This window comes from Anopheles nili, chromosome X, assembly GCF_943737925.1.
Source record: "Anopheles nili chromosome X, idAnoNiliSN_F5_01, whole genome shotgun sequence".
Classification (NCBI taxonomy): Eukaryota; Metazoa; Arthropoda; class Insecta; order Diptera; family Culicidae; genus Anopheles; species Anopheles nili.
The window spans coordinates 3,267,155-3,291,491 of NC_071293.1; the positions used below are offsets into that span (position 1 = coordinate 3,267,155).

General features: G+C 50.7%; 1 protein-coding gene across 1 annotated transcript; it reads right to left on the reverse strand.

The window, feature by feature from the left end:
* Positions 1-494: 494 nt before the first annotated feature.
* On the reverse strand, positions 495-24,337 carry LOC128728699 (low-density lipoprotein receptor-related protein 2). The gene is made up of 15 exons (XM_053822333.1): positions 24,193-24,337; positions 17,674-17,817; positions 17,469-17,600; positions 16,733-17,005; positions 16,398-16,652; positions 13,840-16,152; positions 7,906-13,766; positions 7,405-7,811; positions 5,832-7,336; positions 5,437-5,749; positions 3,536-5,304; positions 3,290-3,451; positions 2,955-3,222; positions 2,606-2,877; positions 495-2,532 (listed from the first exon to the last, which is right to left on the reverse strand). Exons 1-15 carry the CDS (start codon positions 24,335-24,337, stop codon positions 2,303-2,305), a joined length of 14,049 nt encoding a protein of 4,682 aa, XP_053678308.1. The 3' UTR covers positions 495-2,302.

Here is a 24,337-nt window from a genome sequence, read left to right on the forward strand (position 1 = left end):
TAGAAATAGGAAGCCGATACGATTGAATGGTCTTACATTACAAAATTAGGTCAAAACAAAACTATCAAAACAAACCCGGTCAAAGCACAGCAAATATATTTTGACATAACAAATGTCAGCTCTCATGTGTCTTCTGGTTTTTAAGCCTCTATAGCTTCTGCCGTTGAACTATGGATGGATTAAATTTAAATTATTTCACATGGTAGCTCAAAACAGTTATAAACTATGTTATCATAAAACATTCAGTTGAATTTTAATTGGAATTATCGCTCTCATAATTTCAGCAATACGCCAAACGCTTTGTTGAGATTATAATACCCGATCGAGTATGTTTAACAGGTGGTCTTTTTTGCCAGCTTGAATCTAAATTACATGTTTGAATAACTAAATCAGCTAACATTTCTTGGCTGAAAACATCAAATTACAATACAACCATGGCTTTCGGAATAAGAATTGGAAACAGAGAATAAGCAATTAGCTTTATTTTTATACCCACATGGTTTGATCGTTTTTTTATTATAGTGCTCTCCCTTCTGTTGGTTCAGACACTGTCCAATGCGCGAGTGCGTGTATTTGTGTTCTATGTGTGTGTGTATGTGGTGTGTGTATGTGCGCATTCGCGCCCGGTCGCGCAGATTTGAAACTTCCAGATTTTGGTTGCACGAAGCAGCCGCCATTGCACGCGTGTAGTGTTTTCCTAGTAATACACGACATACCGGCTAGATCTAGTGTAGTCTAGTGATAATCTGGTTTCATGCCCATCTCCGCTCTCCTCTTGTTCTGCCTACCCTACAACACCCATGCTCCTCTGGACGGTTCATTGTCTAAGCCACGTTTCCGCCCAGACGCGTTTTTTCCACTGATCGACTGCGGAGACTCGTGGGTCGAGCCTACTGATCGGATGCCACGTGCTCATGTTCCTAGCCATGCAACCATATCGAGATACCCGGTTCACCGAGAAACACATATAGATACGTATATAAATATAATTATTGTCATGTTCATTGAGAACAAACTGTAACAACTAACTTTTAACAAGCATAAAATTAATAATAGCAGGCGGTGCAGGGCGCAACCGAAGCAGCACAAACGGTAGCCATTTTGCTTTTCGTTCGTTCTATCAAGCCCTCTGTGTCTCGTTCACTCTCCCACGCATGCGCAGCCTTTCTGCGGATCAGTTCCGGCTCAAACGCACAACTCCTACAAACGCACACATACACACGCGCACGCACTTAAATCCACGATAGTGATCGCGATTGTAACGATTACAATGGTTGCGTGTCCTTAAAGGTCACTCAAAGGATCGAAAAAATGGAGCTTATAGGGATTAAGTGCGCCTTCGAAGAGCGTATTGCTTTTGTTCTGTCAATGTCTCAACAAGTTAACTTTTGCTCCAAGAATGTACATCCTTGAATAGATTCCTTTAAAACTCGCTCAACTTATTAAGAAAGAATGTAAATGAATCCTTGCCCTCTTTTTGCCCTCATATCCCGTCCCCATTTTTCTATCCTCTTGTTCGTGCCTTTTTTTCGAGATTACCAGGATCCGACTCCACATCGTTAAGGATCAGCACTCGCACAATCATTGTCGTAAGAATACGTTAGAACAACAATACTCAGGATAAAATAACATCTTATTTTCTCGCGCCTTTTGTAGCGCCTCGTTTACGTTCACCTTACAACATCCTACTATGTGGTCACCTGCCGCCCTCACTTCAGTGTCAACTTGCGACTGGCGATTGCGGAATCTCGGCATCGGGTGACAAGTGTGTGGCAGCTGTTGCACAACTGCTTTCGAGTCCGGTTTTGCCACAATAACACACAAATCTCTTTTTAACTATATACAACGCTAATAGGTGAAACGTTCCTGCCTTCCATTGTCTTTTTGTGTTCGTCTCGCTTTTGGCTTTCACCACGTGGTGCGTCATTGACACTACTGGACGTCACCATGCGGGTTATCTTGTTCGTGGAATAAGTCCACCCAGCGAACCGCCGCGAGGAACCTTAACAGAAAAAAACCTTAGGATATGTTCGTATATGTATCGCTTAATTCGTAGGCTTCTCATAAAAGAGGAACCGTGTGTCGGACCGTGCTTTTGGTCCCACCCACACTGCTCCTCGGCAGACCCTATGTTCCCTCCCTTATCCCTGCCTGCACGTCTTCTCCCCCATCCCTGGTGCCGGTTCATTTGCATTCGGTTGTGATTTGAGCTTGGCTCCTACAGCACATGTACATACACCCGCCAAAACGGTACGGCATCCTAAAGAAGCCGCCTACCGCCTGCAAGCGGTCTTCCTACGTTCTAGCACTCCGACTTATCCTCCTCGACTAACAGCTGCGTGTCCTTGCCCGTGTCATGCATCGACGGATTGAGCTCCTTCGGGCGCAGATTCAGCTGGGGCGAAGTTTTGTGGGTGATACTGCTCGGGGCTAATATCGCCGAAACAGGTTCAGTAAATGGACCGCTAGAGATCGATGAGCCCTCCTTTCGACCATTTAGCTTGCCGACGTCCGACGGCACCTCGTATATGTCTGCAAAAGCGGAGAGAGAAATAGAGAGAAATAGAGGCTCGAAGTCGACAGGAGTACCATCACGGGTACTTACCGGAGGTCATATTGCTGGCTGACATCGGATCAGAACCGGCCTGGACGGCGTCATACATCGGGTTGCTGAAGTCGGTGTTCTTGTTGTTGAGCGTATCCAGGCTGTAGCCGTCAAGGGGTGTGATGGTGGTCCCGGCGGTGGCCGCGGCAGAGGCGGCGCCTCCACCAGCGGTCGGTACTCGTTGGGCGGACGGAAACTCGGACGAATTGAACTCGACGTTCGTACCGGGACGGAAAGAGACGCTCTGTGACGATGACAGACTCGGTTTGCCGCTAAGAAATAGCAAAAAGAAGGGGAATATGTTACAAAAAATTGCCTTTTGAAAGAACTGGCGAAAGAGAGGACTTACAATGGTCGCTTTTTGACGATCACGAAAAGTCCGATGGCTATGATGATTAGCATGACGATCAACAACGGAACGAAAATGGCGGTCGTGCTACTACCAGCGGTACCAAGGATCTTCTCACTGTGCACCTCGCAATGCACTCCAGAGAACTCTGGGAGGCAGACACACATCAGTTCACCGTTCGTGGCGCCTGATCCAGCATCTCCCTCCTTGCATAGACCTCCGTTCTGACAGGGACAGACACGTGGGGCCGGTCGTGGTCGTTCAACAGCTACGAGAGTGAAACATTCGTTTTTAGGGTTGAAACACATACCTCCGGAGTACTCGCATTTACTTACGGGCATCACAAATGATCTCAGCCGTGCTGCGATGGGACGTCGGCACGGTGTTGTCCGGGCAGGAGCAACGTCGTCCACCAGGCACCAATAGGCACAGATGCGAACATGGGTTCCTGTAGCACGGATTGTTCAGTGTGGTGTTGTAGCGCAACTCATGATAGACTGCAAGAAGAAACGTAGAAGGGGTTATAAGCATTATAGAGGTTGTGAACACTCAACACATGTCATGTCAGCCAGCAGACTCACCCTTTATGCTGGACGGATTGGCAAGATTGCGCTGCACCGTCACCTGGACACCTCGACCAAACTTGTCCTGACGCAGTAGTTCACCAGTGTCACGGGTCACCCAGTAGAGACTCGACTCGAACACATCCAGCGAGACCGGGTGCTTGAGCAGGTCACCCTTAAGCACGGCACGACGCATAGTACCATCGGGCTTCATCACCTCGATCGTGTTGAGCTTGGTATCAACCCAGTACACCGCATGGTCCTGCGAGTAGTCGATCGTCAGTCCGGCTGGGTGCCGGATCGCCTCCGTAATAATGGGTCGTCGCTTCGAGCCGTCCATCCAGGACACCTCAATCTTGGGAGCCGTTCCAGCATCTGCCCAGAACATGCGCCCAAGCTGAGGATCAACAGCAATCGAAGTCGGAACCTCAAGTCCAGCCTGTACTACAGCTCTACGATACCGACCATCTGTCTTCGCCACCATAATGCGCCCGCGAGGCTTCGAACCGGTACGGTCCGTCTCAGCCCAGTAAAGGTTATCCGCTACCCAGTCGACGGCAAGTGCCGTCGGTTTCGTGCCACCCTTCATATTGAGGTCTTGCGCGAATCCGACCTTTGCGTCTCCGTTCATCGCGTTCACCATGTACGAGCGTTTGATCGTTTTGTCATAGCTGTCCGTCCAGAAGATCATCTGCGATTCGGGGTTATAGTCGAGTGCTTCAATGCGCTTCTCACCTGCGATCACGTCGAACTGGCGATTTTTAACAGCATCATACGCCCGGATCTCAGGTCCGCCGGACAACACCACAAGTGGTTCACCCTTTAGAGCCTTGCATACACCGGATACGCGATCCGACAATCGGAAGCCTTCCCGACAGGAGCACTCGTACGTGCCGTTGAGGTTAGTACATAGCTGTGAACATCCGTGGGTGCCTGTCGCGCACTCGTCGATGTCAGTACAATGTTTCTTGTTGGTTGCGTTGATGATGAAACCGGCATAGCAGGCACAGATGTATCCTCCATCAGTCAGGTTCACACAGTGGTGTTCACAGCCACCCTTCGCCATGGCTGAACAGCTGGCCGTTCGGTGACAACCCAGCTCGTCCGATCCATCACCACAGTCATCTGCGTAGTCGCAAACAAGCGCTCGATCGATACACTTCCGGTTGGCACATTGGTACTGTGTGTAAAGATCGCACGGCTTCTGACGAGCCGCACACAGTGTCATGTTGTTCTCATCCGATCCATCTCCGCAGTTGTCGACACCATCGCAGATCTGATACCGGGCGACGCAACGATGGTTCGCGCACTGGAACCGCCGAAGTGTGTCGCAATTGAAGTTAGTACAGACAGCAGCTGCCTCGTCGGAGTTGTCACCACAATCGTCCGTACCATCGCAGAGATCTGAAGGCAGCACGCACAGGTTGTTGGCACACTGGAAGCGCGATTCAGGACAATAACGACCTCCTGGGAACCGTGGCGGACAGCCGATCTCGTCTGACATGTCGCGGCAATCGCGGTCGCCATCACATCGGAAGTATGCTGCGATACAATGGCCGGAGCTGCACTGGAACGTGCCGTTCTTGCACTGGAAGCCCTCGCAGCCATACTCATCCGAGTTGTCTCCGCAGTCGTCCTCGTGATCGCAGCGCCATCGGCTCGAAATACACTTGCCGTTGTCACAGCGGAACTCCGACTCGGAGCACTCGCGGTACTTGCCCTTGCACTGTGCTTCGCTTTCATCGCTACCATCTCCACAATCGTCGGCGAAGTCACACATCCATTGTCTATGAATAAATCAACAACGACATGAGTTATCAGAACCTTGGCTACTACAGATTTCTAAGACTTCTTTAGAGGTATCTCAATTTCCTCGACGAAAGATTAACACACAACAGATGAAGGTACAAGAAACCTACCTTGGGATACAACGGTTGTTGTTGCACTTGAAGTCTGTATCTAGATTACACTGCGGACAGTTTTCTGGCAGCTCATCGCTCTTATCGCGGCAATCATCCTTACCATCGCAGAACAGCCACTTCGGAATGCAGCGGTAGTTGGACTGACCAGGACAGCGTGACCAACCCGTGGTACAATTGCGTTGTCTGCACATATATGCCGGCTCGTCTGAGTCATCACCGCAGTCGTTGTCGAAGTCACACATCCACAGCTTTGGTATGCACCGCCCATTCTTGCAGCTGAACTCCGTCTCTGGATCGCAAACTCGCTTATCTGTAAGAGTTCGATGGGTTAGATCGAATCCGAAATTTAGAATTTCTCTTGAGGTCTTTTGGTAGCACCTAATAATACTTACGACATATCTCCGAATCCTCATCACTGCCGTCCTTACAATCGGCATCACCGTCGCACTTCCAGCTGTCGAGAATACAGCGGCCGCTCGATTTGCACTTGAAGTCAGATACCGGACAAGGCAGATCACAGTTCTGTTCGTCCGTGCCATCACCACAGTCATCCGTTCCATCACAAATTGTTGTCGAAGGAGTGCAGTTTCCATTACCACACTGGAAGGTTCCTGCGCGGCAGTGTCTTGCCGGACAACTCTCCGGTTCATCCGATCGATCCTTACAGTCTGGCTCACCATCACACTTCCAGAACCATGGTATACACTTCTCATCCATTCCACCGCATCGGTGCTGTCCACTGGTGCAGTTGGCGATACATGTCTTCTGATCACGCGCCAAGTAGAATTGGTTGGGGCAGCCGCAACGGTAGCTGGGAGCGCCCTCCTCCAGATAGCCTTCTACGTTGAGGTAAGTCGACTCTAACGGAGGCGCCAACAAGCAGAGATGTGAACAGCCTCCGTTCGTTGTACCGCAAGGATTAACGAAAGGCACCTGTCGTAGTGGATGGCTTATGTGCACGTCGTATGGACGATGCGTGGTGTTACGCACGACCGTGTAGTTGGCGCCAGTGAACTTGTTAGCCTTCAGAATTGCCTTCAAGTTCCAGTCGGTCCAATAGAGACTATCGTCGAAGATTGACAGTGCGAACACATGCGGGACTCGGGCGCCAGAGAGCACCACGTGTCGATGTCGCCCTTCCAAGTCAGCGAACGCAATGTAGTCAAGATGAGCATCCGCCCAGTAGATGCGATCGGTAAAGTAGTCGATGGTGAGCGCATTTGGCCAAGCGATGTCGTCTTCCCACGTGAGAATGCGCGTGAAGTTTGACCCATCCATGCCCATCTTGGCGATGTAAGCCTGCAGGTGCCAAGACGAGAAGTAAAGATAGCCAATCCCCGGATGTACTACGATAGCACGTGGATCGACAACACCCGAACGAAGCGTCTTTCGTCGTGTACCATCTAGCTCGGCCACGTCTAAGTTCTTCGAGTGACGATCAAGCCAATACAGCTTGCGTCCGACCCAATCGATCGCGATTCCTTCTAGTCCGTGCGAGTCGTGCTTGATCACCGGCGTCTTCTCAATGCGCACTCCGTCCACAAGGGTTCCGAACTTGGATTTAAAGATCGTCTTGGCTGTTACGTCGCAGAAGTACATCTCGCGCTCTTTCATATCGAAGTCGATCGCCACTACGTTCATTAGATCTTGATGAATTAAGTTGTACTGATGGCCATCGACGGACATGTTTCGCACGTAGTACTTGTTGCTGAATATCAACCACGGGTCCGTTGCGTCCTTTCGTTTGCAGGTGTGCTCATCGTTTTGACGTTCATAGTAGCGTTCGTCACATTTGCAGTAGTAGCCACCAGGTGTGTTAGAGCAGTGCTGCGAGCAAACGCCCGGCGTTTCAATGCACTCATCTATATCTGCACAAGCCTTACCGTCCTCTAGCAGCCTTTAAAAAAACAGTGTAAAAATGGGATTAGTTTACAGCACATTTTCACCTCACTTGTGACGCCTTACTTGTAACCCTGGTTGCAGTCGCAGTAGTAGCTGGTAAGTGTATCTACGCACTTGTGGCCACACCGATGGATCTCCACCTTGGCACACTCATCGACGTTACAATGCAAAGGTTCATCTGATTCGTCCGAACAGTCTGGCACCTTGTTGCATACGAGATGGTAGTCGATGCACTGGCCGTTGTTGCATGTGAACTTGCCTTCCACACATGTGCTGTTTTCCTTCTTGCAATTGGCCTCGTCTGAGTGGTCACCACAATCGTCCTCACCGTCACACCGGTACTGGTTGCGGATACACTTGAAGTTCTGGCACGTGAACTCCTGTGGTGTACACGTCTTGTACTGACTGTTGCAGTTCTTGCCCTCGTCCGAACCGTCACCGCAATCGTTGTCGTGATCACACACCCATCCCTAGAACGAAACAAAATCAACACCATATAGACTCGTTAATATTAGAATCGGTTGTTGCAGCATTTATGGGACTTTCTTTGTCAATTTGACGTACCTGGTTTATACACCGACCATTCGAACAGGTGAACTGATCGTCTCCACACGGCTGGGGCGTAGGACAATGCTGAAGCGTGGTGTTCTCATCCGCACCGTCCACACAGTCCGGATCGCCATCACAGATCCACTTTTTGGGAATGCATTGAGCCCGCGCCCACGCCTTATTCTCGTGACAGGTGAACTCAGTATCTTCATCGCACTTACGATCGTTGCACTGATGTCGGTTGTCCTCGTCTGAGTTGTCCAGACAGTCGTTGTCGCCATCACAGATGTATATCCGAGGGATGCAGTTGCCGTTGTCACAGGTGAACAAGTCTCCGAAGCAGGTACGTCCTTCCGATTTGCAGTACTCCGGAGGTTCGTCCGCACCATCACCACAATCATCGTCACCATCGCAGTACCAAGTCGCCGGTATACACCGATGGTTCGGGCAACGGAAACTATTCTGCGGGCAGGTGCGTTGGGCGCAATGGAGCGGGTTCTCATCTGAGTTGTCGCCACAGTCGTTGTCACCATCGCACAACCAGTACGGCTCCACGCAGATGTTCGTTCGATCGCATTTCAGGTGGTTTGGTGGACAGGTGGTATTGGTCGGGCAGCGCTCATGCGTCTCGTCAGAAGTCGCGTTATCCTTACAATCGTTCACTCCGTTGCACACCTGTGCCTGTGGAATACACCGGTCGTTGGCGCACGTGAACTCACCATCCACGCATGGTGGATATGAGCATCCTTCCTCATCTGAACCGTCCTTACAGTCGTTTTCGTGATCGCACTTCCACGACTTGAAGATACACCTTCCATTCGCGCACCGGAACTCATTCGGGGCACACGAGTGGAACGCGCAGTAGTTCACGTCCTCATCCGATCCATCGCCACAATCGTCGTCTCCGTCGCAAGACCACATACGCGAGATGCACTTTCCGTTCTGGCAGTAGAACTTGCTGGCGTCACACGTGTGGTTCTTAGGTGCACACATACGGCCCTCGTTGACCGGTTTCGTAGTCTCGTCACATTTGCATTCTGGCTTGCCATTAGCGCCTGGGTGACAGCTTTGTGCACATCCACCGTTGTTCTGAAGGCACGGGTTAGCTTGGCACTGCTGCCGTGTAGCACTATAGATATGGATATCACGCGGTGAGTCCTCCAGTCGCTTCACCATCTCATGTACTCCTGCACCAGTGTGCTTCTCGGCGCGATATACTCCACGGAGCTGCAGATCCGTCCAGTAGATGTAGTTCCTGAACACGGTGATAGCAAATGGATAGATTGTGGCGGAGATCAACACCTCCCGGTTGCGACCATCCAATTGTGCTCTCTCGATCTTTTCCCGTACTGCATCCGTCCAGTAGAGCATCCGCTCATCGTAGTCGATCGCCAGTCCGGACGGCTGAGACAGATCCCGGTCGATGATGGCACGTTTCAAAGACCCAGCCATCGTCGTGCGGAAGATCTTGCCTGACGTCCCAAAGCGACCCCAATCTGTGAAGTACAGCGTGCCATTGCACGGATCCAACACGATGGCACGAGGTCTTTCAACTCTCGCGATCATCACTAGCTCGGTACCGTCGGTGTTCATTGCGTAGATCGAGTTGTTAGAGCTGTCAGTCCAGTAGATCTTGCGCTGTGTCCAGTCGTACGCGATACCCTCGGGATTGATACCTCGGGTAATGACCGGTGTGATGGCGGTCGCATCTGGTTTGTCACCACGCAACCACGCGATCTTTGACCACGGGCGAACCTGTGTAAAGAACAGCTTGTTGTCGGCATAGTCGAAGTCGAGCCCAACCACGTTCGTAAGGTTAACCACTGGCGCGAATGGTACATTTGTCGACACAGGATCAAGATCGATCGCACGGATCTCTGTTCGGGTCGCAAAGATGATATACTCATCAGTCAACTCACAATGACGCCCGTCAGCTGCAAGTCGTCCAACAGCGCAGTCACACCGGAAGCTAGGTTTCTGGCTATAGTCTGGAGGCAGAGCGAAACACAGCTGATCACATCCACCATTGCCGAGTCGGAGGCATGGATTGCCGTCATCCATAGGCTGGCTGTTGATGTCGTAAATCGTTATGTCTCGCAGCTTTGGCAGGTTAGTACGGAGTCGCTCAGGTCGAGTGCTGTTACCAGGGAATTTGGAAGCTCGGAACACGCTCGCTAGGTTACGATCTACCCAGTAGACATCGGTAAGGAAGACAGCCAGTGCCATCGGGTTGGCGAGGTTGCGACGGATCACCTGTCGGTTGCCGCCACTGTATGAAACCTTCTGGATCATATCGAGCTTCGAATCGACCCAATACACGTCGTGTGTGAGCATGTCAACCGTGAGATCTCGTGGGTTGGAGATGCCGGATGTCACCACCGGCGTCCAGTTGGACCCATCGAGGTGACACTTACCGATGCGTGGATACTGTCCATAGTCGATCCAGTAGAGTAGTCTTTTAATTGGGTTCACTGCGAGCTCCCGGGGTGCGTCGTTGGTTGTCTTCACCAGCACTTTCCGGTGCGTGCCATCCAGCCATGCCACTTCGACGTAGTTCTCGTGTGGGAAAACGTTAGTGAAGTAAAGGTTACCTGCTACCCAGTCGATTGCGATGCCTCGAATGCCATTACTGCCGATACCCTCACGTACTATATGCTGGAGTTCTGTGCCGTTAGGTCGCACGCGGAATATGCCGTTCCAATGACCACGATTGTACTCAACCCAGTAGATCCACGACTCACGGTAGAGAACATCTACGTGTAGAATATGATGACCTGGACCAGCAATCGGCACCATAGCCTCGGTGCTATCTCGTAAGCTGTAACCTCGCGTCACATCCAACTGTGACACCACCGCAAACGTCTTGTATGGTGTGCAGGCTACCTCATTCTCCTTCTTGTAGCCGATTCCACAAGCGCACACTCTCGATGAACCGGTGTGTGGTATGCACAGGTGTTCACATCCACCATTATTCATCGTACATGGGTGTTGCAGGGATGACCGCTTTCTATAGATCACCATTTGGCGCAGATCAGGCTCGTTATCAAGGATCAGCTTGGCGTTATCGCCGTTTGGTAGATCGACGCGTGCCAACTTCTCGTATGTTGGATCCAAGAAATACAGCCGCGATTCAAGCACGGCCAGCGCCCTTGGACGAGATATAGCGTTCTCCTCGCTTAAGATTGTACGCCGTCCAGTACCGTCGTAATCCATCGAGAGGACAGCTGGTGGAAGTCGTGTGCTGTAGTACACACGTCGCTTCTCCGCATCTACCGTGATTGATTCCGGGAACTGAACAGTGTCATCGAGGACTCGTGCGTCCGATCCATCCATGCCAGCAACGGCCACCTTCGTCAGGACACCAAACCCACCTTCATCAATCCAGAACAGTCGTCCATCGGCAGGATCTAGAGCAAGTTGTTTGGGTTTTGCTACCGACGTTCGGTTGCCATCGTTGGCGAGTACGACTGTGCGATAACGCACCTTGCCATCGACGCTGATTGCCTCGATGTTGGACGCGAGTCGATTACCAACATACAGATTGCGACCTATCCAGTCAAATGCGATGGTGTAGGCCGCTCCGACGAGTCCTGTGTCAGCACCGAGGAACTCCGTTCGATTGCCACCTCCGTAGGGTGTCGCAAAGATCGTACAATTCTCATCATCTGACTCATCGCGACCTTGCACCCAGTATAGCATCTCACCCTTGCGATCATAGTCTAAGCTGATACCACCTTCAATACCAACAACAGGCATAAGTCCGCTTGAGCGAGCATCACCTCCATTGAACGGCACGTCCACGATCTGGTTGCCCTTGAGTAGCATGATGAAGGCGTTCTCTTCTTCTGTACAGCGTCCTTCAGATAGCAGTCGATAGCCCGGTCGACACTTGCACGCGTATCCGGACGGTTCAGATGGGCTGAGCAGACAGACATGCTGACATGCCGCCCATCGGCACGGACTCTCGTACATCGGCTGCAGCGATGGGTGATGCACGTGCACGGACAATGGTTGCGAGATCAGGTGACTGACGACGGTTTGGTTCGTGCCTCGGTACTTGTGTGCCGACAACACTCGGTTCAGCTGGCGATCCGTCCAGTACAGTGTGTCCTCGAACAACGACAGCGAGTGCGCGTGCAGCAGGTAGTGGCTGGCGGCGAGTACCTGTTGACGTCCCGTACCGTTGTAATAGCAGAAGTCGATAAAGTCTAGCTTCGAGTCGGCGAAATAAACTCGCTGTGTGGCGACATCCAGAGTCAGTCCATTTGGCCAGTAGATCTTCGTACTGACGATCGTCTGCCTCATCGTGCCGTCCATACCAATACGCTCGATGCGAGGGTTTTCGCCCCAGTCTGTCCAGAACAGCCACTTAGCACCTGGACTTGGATCCAGACACATGCCACGAGGTTGAGTGATGTTTTCACGCACCAATACCAACCGGTTGGAACCGTTCTCGTGCGACACCTCGATTGTATTGAGCTTGCTATCCAGCCAGTAAAGATTCTGACCGATCCAGTCGTACGCCAACCCCTCCACTAGGTCGAGTCCAGTAGAAATGATCTCCTGCGGCTCTTGCCCGCGATCTAGACGCGAGATCTTCTTCAGCTTCATGTCGCTCCAGAAGATTGTGCCGGTGTGCATGTTCGAAGCGGTTGCCACCACGTTCTCTACGATGATCGGAACCCGCTCGAGTCCCTGTTCCTTCAGGTCGGCTACCAGGATTGAGTGACGGTTCGAGATGATCAGGAATGCGGCCGAGTGGTTAACCGCCTTACAGGTGTGCTTATTCGGCTCAAGCACGTACCCATCAACGCAAGAACAGAAGTACGAGCCCTTGGTGTTGGTACAGCGTTGCGAACAGAGTCCAGGTGGATCGCACTCGTTCAGATCTTTACAAGTAAAGTTGTCTGGCGCGAGCTCTTCGCCTGGTGGACAAATACAAAGCGCCCCTAGTGGTGTCTTTTGACATCCGTTCGAGCACAGGCCGGATTGGTGCTGGCACTGTTCTAGGTCACATCCGAGTCCTTCGTCAGCGCCGTTCGGACAATCCGGTACCTCATCACAGACGGACGTCATATTGACACATCGTTCAGTAATTCCCGGACAGGACCATTGACCATGTGGGCAGCGTTGTGGCGGAGTTACGCATGCATGCTCAACACTCTCATCTGATCCATCACCACAGTCGTCCTTGCCATCGCATATGTACGCCTTGAACACGCATTTGGCGTTCGCACACTTGTAGAACCCATTCGGACATGTGATCTTGCTGCAGTCCTCCTCATCCGAATGATCATCACAATCGTTCGAGCCATCACAGTGCCATGCGATCGGAATGCAAACACCAGACGAACGGCATCTGAAGTGCTTCTCCAGATTACATTGGTTTGGTTCCATAGTAGGACAGCCCAGTTCATCACTGCCGTCGTTACAGTCCGGAATTCCGTCGCATTTGTACGGTTCTTCGACACATTGGCGTAAGTCGGCACATTTAAATTGGTTCGCTAGACACGTTATAGGCGGACAATCCTTCTCGTCTTGCTTGTCGAAGCAATCGTCGTCACCGTCGCACACCCAGCTTTGCGGTATACAATGGCCCGTCCGTGGACATGTAAATTGGAAGTACGCACAGGTCTTTTCCGCACAGAAAGGACCTTCATCTGATCCATCGCCACAATCGTTCTCGCTGTCACACTTCCAGATGTTTGGGATACAGCGTCCGTTCTCGCACGCGAATTGTGATGCCGCACACGTCACGTTTCCACACTCGAACTCGTCTGAGTGATCACCACAGTCGTTCTCCTGATCACACCGGAAATTGAGGGGGATACACCGACCTGATTTACACTGGAATTCGTTTGCACCACACGTCGGTTCTGTAAAAAAAAAAGAATTTCACCATTAGCAAGCTATTCTGAAACTCGCCTCCAAGAAGCGCTATCTACATACTGGTACAATTTTGCTCCTCATCCGAGTTGTCAAGGCAATCGTCATCACCATCGCAAATCCATGACTTCGGTATGCATCGCTGGTTGTTACAGGTGAAGTCCCAGGTGTTTGGACATGCCTGTACTGGAGGTTCTGCGTTGGGATCCGACAAACAGCTACGACCATCATCCCCAAGTCGCTCACCATATGGACATCCGCACTTCACCACCAGCCGGCCCGATTCAGTTGCTGGGGACGTTCCAGCAGCCATCTTATCAGTATCGTTTCTTGGTAGGGCAAAGCAGAGCTTCTCACAACCGCCATTATTGACGCCACACGGCTGGCTAGCGTCGATGCTCTGTACTCCATGACTATATACTTTCACACCGTACAACCGATTCGTTTGTGGTTCTCGCACCATGATCTCCTCCTGTTCGCCATTCAGCTTGTTCAGACGTACGATCGCATCCAACCGCCAATCGGTGATGTACATCCACTCCTCGTGGATGACGATCGAGAATGGGTGACGAATGAGTCGTGAGTTCACCGTGCGTACGTCTGTACCATCCAGGCTAGAGTGCTGCACGTGGTCTAACAGGGCGTCGCACCAGTAAACGCGGTCCTCTCGGAAATCAATCGACAAGCCGTTTGGCCAACCTAACGTCACATTTCGGAACACGATAAGCCCACTTCCATCAGCATTCGCTCGACTAATGTTTGCAGGACGATCCCATTCCGAGAAGTAGATGTAACCTCGGTTCGGGTGAACTACGATGGCACGCGGACGCTTCAGGTTCTTGAGTAGAGTGCGCCGGTAGCTAGTGTTGCGTGTCGACAGTACGTTTAGTGTACCCTTGCGGCTGTCGATATAGTACAAGTTCTTCGAGACCCAATCTACTGCCAACCCTTCGACGCCTTCATTCTGTGACGCTAGCACAATCTCACGTCCAGTACCGTTGCGGTGTACACGGTAGATTACGTCCTGCAGGACATCGGAGTAGTAAATATGCTCGTCGACTGCGTCGAAATCAAGTCCGACAAAGCGCGCTCGTCGAGACACCACCGGTAGGATGGCATCACTGAAACCCTCAATGACCGGGTCGAGTACCTTACCCTTGATGAAGCGCTGCTGCGAGTACATCAAGAACTGCCGCACCAGGTGACAGCTCATCAGATCCTTCGACAACTGCCAGCCGGTATGACAGGCGCACCGGTACCCAAGTCCAGATGGAGCACCTTGTACTGCCGTCACGACGCACATCTGCGAGCAGCCACCGTTGTTGTTACCACAAGGATTCGACACCTTGGGCTGTGTGAGCGGATGTACCGCGATCAACGCTCGTGGCTCTCGGATGTCCTTTGCCTTAAAGATTGACTGGATGCTGGTAGAACCTTCGAAGCGATCCACCGACATGATGCCTTGCTTGGTTGCGTCTGACCAAAACACGCGATTCTCGAACAGCGCCAATCGAGACGGGCTTGGTACTTGTTGGCCTCGAAGAATCATGACGCGTCGCTCGCCTTCGTAGCTCACCGATTCGATGTAATCCAGCAACGAGTCACACCAGAAGACTCGGCGTGCGATCACGTCCACTGCGACACCGGATGCCTTGTACGCCGCTTCTGACACGATCGACTTCGCGTGGGTACCGTCCATGTGTGCACGCAGGACATGGCTGCCGTCAGCAACGAACATCAGACCAGCAGTTGGATCCAGCGCCAAATCTGCTGGGCTTGTGAGGTTAGAACCAAGCACGACCGCATGCCAGCGGCCATCCAGTTCGAAGACGTCCACCTTCTGACCGACCAGATCAGCCACGTACAGTTTGTCACCGACCCAATCGATGGCGATCGCAACCGGAGCCCACGTGCCAGGCAGCGTAAAGTCATGTCCACCGAATCCACCGTCTACGAGCACCTGTGACTGCACTTTACGTGTCTTGATGTCGGACCAGTAGAGTAGGTTCTTAGCGTAGTGATACGAAAGGCCACTAGCACCAGTTGCGTTCGCGATCACACGAGAGTCCTGCCCGTGAGCGCTCATACGCAAGATCGCCCGGTCGTATGCAAAGAACAGCTCCAAACTGGATGCAGTCGGAGCTACACATCTCGTCTTCTCTGTCAAGGTGTAACCGGTGGCACAAGCGCACGAGAACGAACCGTCCGTGTTGGTACAAAGTTGGTCGCAGTGACCCCACACAGTACACTCATCCAGGTCGGCACAGGTACGATTATCTGGTGAGAGAGTACGTCCAACTGGACAGTAGCATACACCACCTGTCAAGGAAGGGCCACACTTATGCTCGCAGCCAAGCGCTGGACAGGATGTTGTTGCTGCAATAATCCAAAGATAAGTAAGTCTATCAATCACAGTATAACAAATTATTGCCAATCGAGTACAGCGTGAAACATGTTGCCTCCTTCTCAAACGTGAGCTTCATAGAATTTGAAAACATTTTGTAAGCTTAAGAGCTTCTACATTACTCTGTGTCGCTAGTATAACTTTGCTCAAATTTGGAAAAGATCAAGTACAATACAGCATTTAAGTACCGAACTCAGTCTCCCTGATAGATACTTACAACAAGCTGTTTCTTCGTCGGTACCATCATCACAATCTCTCTTGCCGTCACACAGCTTCGATTTGACGATGCACTTCGTCTGACCATTCGGACCACCACGTGGACACAGGAACTTGTTGTCGGGACAAGCGATGGCGGTACAGTTTGCCTCATCACTCTCATCCGAACAGTCGTGGTAGCCATCGCAGTGGAAAGTCGCTGGTATACAGAGTGCGTTTGCGCACCGGAACTGTCCTCCGTGGCAAGGTGGGAAATCTGCAAGATGGTGAATGATGGATAGTACGTTAGAATGAAGTCTCAGTTGTCTCTTTTTGGAGTCCCGTGGGTACACTTACTACATCCAACTTCGTCCGAATTATCGCCACAATCGTTCTTGTGGTTGCACTTGAGCGCCGTATCGATACAACGGACACCGTTGGCACAACGGAACTGATCTAGTCTACATGCCGTTCCGGGACAGTCATCTTCGTCCTTGCCAGTACGACAGTCTAGGTAACCGTCACAACGTTTCTCCTTCGGCACGCAGATCTCCGCCACTCGTCCGTTTAGCGAGACTCCCAAAGAAGGCGCTCCGCATCGAATGTCATCCGTTTGGCACTTACGGTACGCTGGAAAGAACATAACATGTAATAAATGATTAGCAACGTTTGAAGTCAAGCAACGGTGACATCACCAGGCGCCTCAGGTAATGAACAAAATTCCAATAAACGAGAGTCATTACATTTACAATTTACGAACTAATGAAACAGTTTGTATTTATTATTAGACGTAATGCTTTTTTCTAACAGCTCATCGCTGTCCTTTCAAGTCTGATGGACAGTGAACGTGACAAAATAACATATTTCCTCATCATGCGGCACGTTCCCAGGCCTGCTGGATCAATACGATTGCACATGCTGCCGTGGATGAAAAAGCCCACGAGCGAGCAGTAAATCGAAAGGCATTCCCGCAATATCCCCTGGGATTTGTCACGTACGACACTTCCACCCCCAGATCTTGCATCGTCGTTAATAGAAATACCACGTAATTGCCCGGAGATCGTCAACAGGGGAAGCTGCAAAGGGTACTTACTGCAGTCAGACTCGTCCGTGCCGTCAACGCAATCGATTGTCATGTCACACTTGTAGTGCGGCGGAATGCAGTACGTCTTGTTGAAGACGTACTGACCGCAACTGATTTGGCCCGGTTCACATTCAGGTGGAGCTGGAAGTAGCATTGGGAGAAGGCACTCTGTAGAGAAGATGGCACGTCGCGAAGGTTGCAGGGCGCTACTTACGACAGTGGTTCAGCTCATCCTCGCCCTTATCGCAGTCCTTCTGATAGTTGCAGACGGACGTCTGCGGTATACACTTTCCCTCGGGGCACTTGAACGTTCCGAACGGACATGGCACGTCAGTTTCATTACTAAATATACTGCCACCTGCAATAACATGATCATTTGGAGATTAGTAACGGAAATGTCTAACGGAGGTGATGATCTCTATGAAAGGGTGAACATTTAGGGGGCACAAGTTTGGGGGAACACGTGACATAAGCTTACGGAATACGGGATTGACACGTGACATAAGCTGATGAGCATTTTTAAGTAACTCAATACTGATGTTAGGCACAGCATCGTATTGCAGGTGCCATTTCCCATGTTCACCGAAGGAAATCACGGGACGTTGCCATAAAATTCCGGAGCCAAATGGAGAAATTCGCAGAGCACTTATCTGTGCTGTGAACCGTCACGTTGGCTGCAGTACATCCCCAAGAAGACACCATTCCCATCCGAAATGAACATGTACCTTCTCTCCCGGATATTGCTGGGGATTGTACCCGCAACAGTTCGTTAGTGCCCGCGGTAAATCAGCATTGATTGATGGTAAAGTAAGTACCCCCGTAACCCATTCGTCCATCTTTGCTCCCTCATGGCGGCACTCGCCATCAGCGGAGTTCCTCTCGACCATTGTCGAGTACCGACCGAAGTTCAGATAATGACGCCGATATTCGTGATGAAGAGCATGATGATGCTAATGTGGATAATGCTATTGTTACGGCCGGCCGCACGATGATGCCTTGCGAGTTGCTGCTCTCTTTCTCTCCCTTTTCTCTCTAACGTGTGCTCTGTTTCGCTCTAGCATGCACACGCTCTCTCTATCGTTGTCACATTTGATCGCTGCTATTGTGGTCATAAGAGCCGCCGCTATCATTACATTTGTATTGTTGTGATGATGCTCCAACAAGCGTGGCCTCCTTCCCTTTTCCCATCAGTCCTATATCTCCTGGGTCTCGATATTCCGAACCATATCGAGAACTCTCCATGGAGAACCATTTATAAACATGTCCCCCTGTGCTGTGTAAACCTGTCAACTCACTAAACTCCATCTTTGTTTTGCGGAAAAAGTTCTTGAGTCCATTTTATAACGCATTTCAGAAAACGCACTCCTCTGGGATGTCCAAGTAGTTTGGAAAAACACCAGTTAAAAACACCAGAGAAAAAAATCAAAGTCATTATTACGATACAGGTGCTCGAAACCCTGATTCATCAGAGTCCCTGATGGCGCTCGTGTACAGTGCCATCAAAATCACCCCATTAATTTACGGGTGATTACGATGTAATTGCAAGTACGAAAATAAATCGGAGGATCCGAAAGACCTCGCCAGGCAAGGTTAAACCTGCAACCTGCACAACTGCATCCAATTTCGACGAACACGGGAACGTTTTTTTGTTGCCCATTTTGCCGCAAAACGTGTCGATGTACAGATGTAGCGGGGTGATTGGAGACGGCAGCTGCCTACGCGAGCAATTAAGTGTGCTTGTTTTGCGATTACTATCCAGCATGGTAGTTATTTCCCTGCGATGAACGGATGGGGGTTCTCATAAAACAAAAACCATTGCGGATTTGCGGTTGCTGGGAAACAGGTATAGGGGTGGAAGGTATAGGGGTGAAACATAACAAAAAAAATCCCCAACCACCTGCCGGACAACGCAGAATCCGCTCCAACGGGGAAGATCACGCGCCTAAAGCGGAATGTACACCTCCTGACGACCTTCGCGCACGAATGGGGACTTTTCTCGCTCTCAGAATCGTGCAACTGTGGGAATCTGGCGAAAGATGCGGGCAAAGGCAATTCTCGAACCTCGAGGGCAATGATGGGAAGGCGGTGGCACCAGCAAGTGCCTCTTTATAGGGAGATTGACGTGAAAGTGATTTACCCACACGCGCGCACATCTTCTACCAGTGGTGGCGGGGTGCAGTAGTTTATTCAATTGAAGCCAAACCCAAATTTCCGGTTACCGCTTCGGTTCTGCTTCTTGGGACGCTTGGAGGGCATCTTTGCCCTTACGCCGGAAAAATGTTGACACACGGGCAGGGACGAGAGGCGAGGGGTGAGGGTGTTTTTCCCGCCCGGTTCTCGACAATGGGGCGCATTCATGGAGCTAAGGGTGCGATAGGGCGATCACTCAACAACTCCTGCTGTCGGTGGTACAAAACCAGCGTGACGGTCGGATGAGTGGTGTTGATTAAGAGCAAGCGAGAAAGAGCACCCAGATCGCACTATTTGCGACTCTGTTTGAGTTGTGTTTGTGTGTGTATTCTTCTCGGTTTACTTTGCATCTGCCAGATGCGCCTCTGAAAGGTGTGTAACATATTTTCTTCTCCATTTCCTAGGAAGCGGCGTTCTTACGAATCTGTCTCGAAGATAAGGCGCAATTAAGCGTGAGTTAGGTGAGAGAGGGAGAGAGAGAGAGACGTTTATCTCCCGACGGTGTGGATGAGGTTGCCTCATATCATCTCGAGACCACAGCTGCACAGCTGAGGCAACAGTACCTCCCGCAAGCTCCCCAACTACTGCAAGCCGCGTGCCAGAGTGCAGTTTCCGGTAGCGAGACGAACTGCGCCGGGCAGAGTGCGCTGCTTCCGTAATGAAGAAAACACGAGAAACATGGCACGCAGGGGGGTATGGTGGCGAGCAACGTGAAAAGTGAAAAAAAGAGAAAGAGAGAGAGAGAGAGAGCCCGAAAAAGAGATGGAAAACTAAAAAAAGGGAAACGGAAAATGTACGATAGCGTAATAGTGTTCGCGCAGACGAGCTCTTTTTCCTTCCTTTTTTTCTCCTTCCTTTTTGTCCGATCATCCGCTTCCGGATTCCAATCTCATCCCCACACCCTCTTTTCTTCAGGCTTCTTCCTCATGCCCTCACGGAATCGTTTCCCGCAAGCATTTTGAACATGCTGACAGTGTAATGGAAAAGTCCTAAAAAATGGAGGATTTTTTTTTTATACCAGTACCAGCGATTCGAGGGTGTCCAGTTCCAATGATCCCAGAATTACTCCCCAAAAGGCATGAAACGAACCTTCAACATTTTTAAGTCATTAATCTCAATAGCTGATAAGAACGAACTCTTATGGATTACTCTTGATTCTATGAAACTTACAACGTCCCAATATTCTAGAGCAATCAATTTGAATTTGACACTTCATTAAGCTCCAAAATGTTGATCATCGCCCCTCAAAGTATGATCCCAGACAGCCAAGAGTTAGTCAAACTCGAAACTACTTGGCGCTACTAATGAATCGTAGTGTTAGATTGCGTGTGAGGCTAATGGTATGAATAATCCATCGAGGCGCGATCAGCATCTAAAGTGAATTTTCATTTGTTCATCGCGGCTACCGTTGTTTTCCGGCTTATTGAGATACCTATCCATAAAACGTCGGCTCACCATTTGTAAGAGAAATTACGCTTTAATTCGAGCGCACACACCCTGCACCTTCGCGGTAATGGCATGAAGGCTTAATTTACCCTCAATATGCGCATTTAAAGAGCGTGCGGTTGCGTTTGAACATCAACCGCGCGGCTGATTAAATCGTAAACACGATAAGCGCGTTATCCGTACGTCTAAATCTTTGGCGTGCCTGTTTCGCTTTTGCTTTCCACCTGCCAAAGTCCGGTTTCGTCGACTATGTCGAGTGTTGTGTGAACTTTGGGGCACATTTCGAGTAGCGCCGATAAACCCACGGGTTGAGATCGAAGCTGGCTTGAGATCGATCGAATCGAAAGCTTGAACGTTGTCATGTTTCTTGGGGCGATCGACATCGTTTCAGAGTCGTATTCGTCCACTCCCACACCCTTATACAGCTTCCAAAGAGGGTGTCCTAGGTGGAATGCTCGAATGCATTGGAGTGAGTTATGGCCATTGTTTGAGCCGCCCTTTGGCCGGATAAAAATAGCTCCCCCGACTCTTTCTTTGGTTTTATCGCTAGGGATACGAGTGTGTGGGTGGGTTTTCGTCTTAAAGCATCCATTCCCATGGCCTTCTCCACTGCACACCGCCAGCATCGAAAACCAGAGCGTCCACCAAAAGGGCGAACCGTTTCCAGGGATGGTGGAGGAAAACCGGGAGGCGAAAGTGAAAGTTGCGAGTTCAAAACCCGCACACGAAGCTTCCACGATAGATGAGCGAGAAGAAGCGAGAGAGAGAGAGAGAGAAAATGTGAAGAAGGAAAAGGGAAGAAAATGCTGGCAAGCCCAAGACGGCGAATCAAAAATGTGGAGCTCGACTTGAATGGGAGGTTGTTGGGAGGTTGATGGAGGAAGAGTGACGGGTGGGGGGAGGGGGAAGGGGGGGGGGGGGGTAACATTATAGTGCGATTTACTACACACGTCACGAGAGGCACAAGGTAGGGCAGAGCAGGGCCAAGAGGGTTGGCATCCGTCCGATCGCGATTTTGCTCGCTTTTACGATGCACCGCGCTTCCCTTTTCCGGTTTCCCACAGCGCCATTTGGGTGAGGGTAGGCGGAGAAAGGAAAGGAAGAGGCTGCAAGAGGGTGCGGGAGGAAGGGTAGGGCGGAGATTGACTAACTTCCTTCTTTATCGCGACACCGCAACCCCGAGCCGGAAAGGCAATCCAAAAAGGAGCTTTTCGGGAGGAAAAGCGCTCCATAAAAAAGAATGAAATAAAATAAACCGGTATAATTTCGTCCGAGGCGAGAGCGAAACGAGCCAAAAGAGGTCGAAGGGGGCAGGAAGACGGGGGGAGGAGGGGAGGGGAGGCGAGTAGGGTTGAGTATGTGTGCGTGCGGCTCCGACCATTGCAACCTTTCTTCGCTTTCGTCCATTTTCTCTTCCATTCACTTCGGCGACCCTTTCACTCGCGGCCGCGAAGATTTCCGTGCGTGCACGTGTGTGTGTGTGTGTGAATGAGCTTTCTTCTTGCCGTTTCGCACTACCGTTCCCCTTTCTCTTGCCTATCTCGCTCCCACCAGCACGCGAGCTTTTTTTCTCTCTCGCTTTTTGAGCCTCCGATTTGGACAACTTCATCGTGAAAGAGGTTTGTACAGTCACCGGAGCTTCTTTCCCGTGGTTTCCAGCAGCCCAGTTTCCTGTCTGTATTTTCGCGATCCAAACCCCCCCCCCCCCCCCCCCGCCTCAACCCTTGGCAGTTTTTCCCTCGCCACGGTAAACGCTCGCTGGCACGCTGTGACTCGATCGATCACATTTTTCTGGCCCGGGGTTTTTCCGCGGCACCAAAGTTCGTCTCGTTTTGTCTTGCGCTTAATTTCGCGACGATTCTCTTCTTCTTTTTGTTTCGCCAGCTGCCTTTAGCAGGGGTTGAATATTCATCGTTTCGCGGTTCGAAATTCGCACCCCGCGAGATACAGTGCGTGCGAAACGAGTCCCCATCTCTTCTGTTTCTCCTCTGGGGGTTCCAAAACAAATTCAACGCATCAGATGAATGCGTTACGGACCATCTCACTCGGGGCAACGTTGTGAAACGTTACAGTCGGTTGTGAAATATCGTCCCCCTAGCAGAGAGGAACGAGCTGAGGGTGTTATGAGGCGGCATGCTTTGTAGGCCTCAGTTTTCTTGCCTCCATCATGACCATCTAGCCCCAATCAGCGCAACCCGAACCACCCTTGCCCTTTTCGGTGCCGACGGTGGGCAGCCAAAATGTCGAACGTTCCCGCGCGAGCTTGGGAGAAAATGGAATTTCCCCACTGAATCATCCCTCGACATTCACGACCAGCACGAAGGGCAGTGAAAGAAGGTGTTCGAGTGTGCGGGTGCAAAAGAGAAACGTCTCGATCGGCCGCGATCTGATGCTGCCACGATCAGAATCGCCTGTGCAAAGGGCGAGTTCATGAGACAGAGAGAGGGCTCTACTCAGTCCCAAATATTGCCCCCGGACATGGTGGATCAGTGGCGATCACCTAGATCGGATCGAAAGATAGTGATCTCGAAAGGTGCGTCGAACGGGCGGATGACACCGACTTGCTGAAGGTGTAGCTTTTAGAAACAGCTTTCCCTGTAACAATTAACATGGCTGCTACGAAATACGCCATGAACGTCACTCGCCAAAGAGTGTTAGAACAGCTATTCCTTGACAAGCTCTAAAGATATTAAAAACAGAGCTTTCAAACTAATGACAATAAAGCAAATACCAAATATTTTCATTCTACTTGACAGTCTCTTACTCTAGAGTAACGTTTTTCATTTACATTTTGTCCATTTTTCTCACATAATCGGAAAGTTTCGTTTCGATTTTATCATGAAAACAAAAACATGCCACAGTTGAATAGTTCCCGTCTACTAACAGTACTGTGTACTAACAGTACATCTCTGCTCCTGTCATCGCCGAATGTCAGTGACGCGTTACGCTATAACAACACATAAACACGTTTGACAAGCGATGAGTATCTACTCAAGACACAAACGAGAAATAATCACCTCGAAAAGCTCGATCAAATAAGCCTCCGTTAGAAGTCTAATAGGTGTTGCGCAAATTAAAGTAATCGATCAAAACTTACCTATTCCTAACAATGACTCGGCCTGGACGGTGCTGGCCAGGTGGACGAGTGTCACCAGCAACATGGCCACCAGGGTGGCCCCATCGGGTCGCCTTCTCCGCGCCCGCCATCGCCCACTTCCGTCGTCCGGCGTTGACAGCTCCAT

Bases quoted from the DNA above. Each gene is read 5' to 3' on its own strand.
- LOC128728699 (XM_053822333.1), bottom strand. From the start codon at position 24,337: ATGGAGCTGTCAACGCCGGACGACGGAAGTGGGCGATGGCGGGCGCGG. The intron at 16,153-16,397 runs GTAAGTATCTAT...GGATTATTGCAG, and splicing joins CGACGAAGAAACAGCTTGTT to CAACAACATCCTGTCCAGCG. The intron at 13,767-13,839 runs GTATGTAGATAG...TTTTTTTTACAG, and splicing joins TGAGGAGCAAAATTGTACCA to AACCGACGTGTGGTGCAAAC.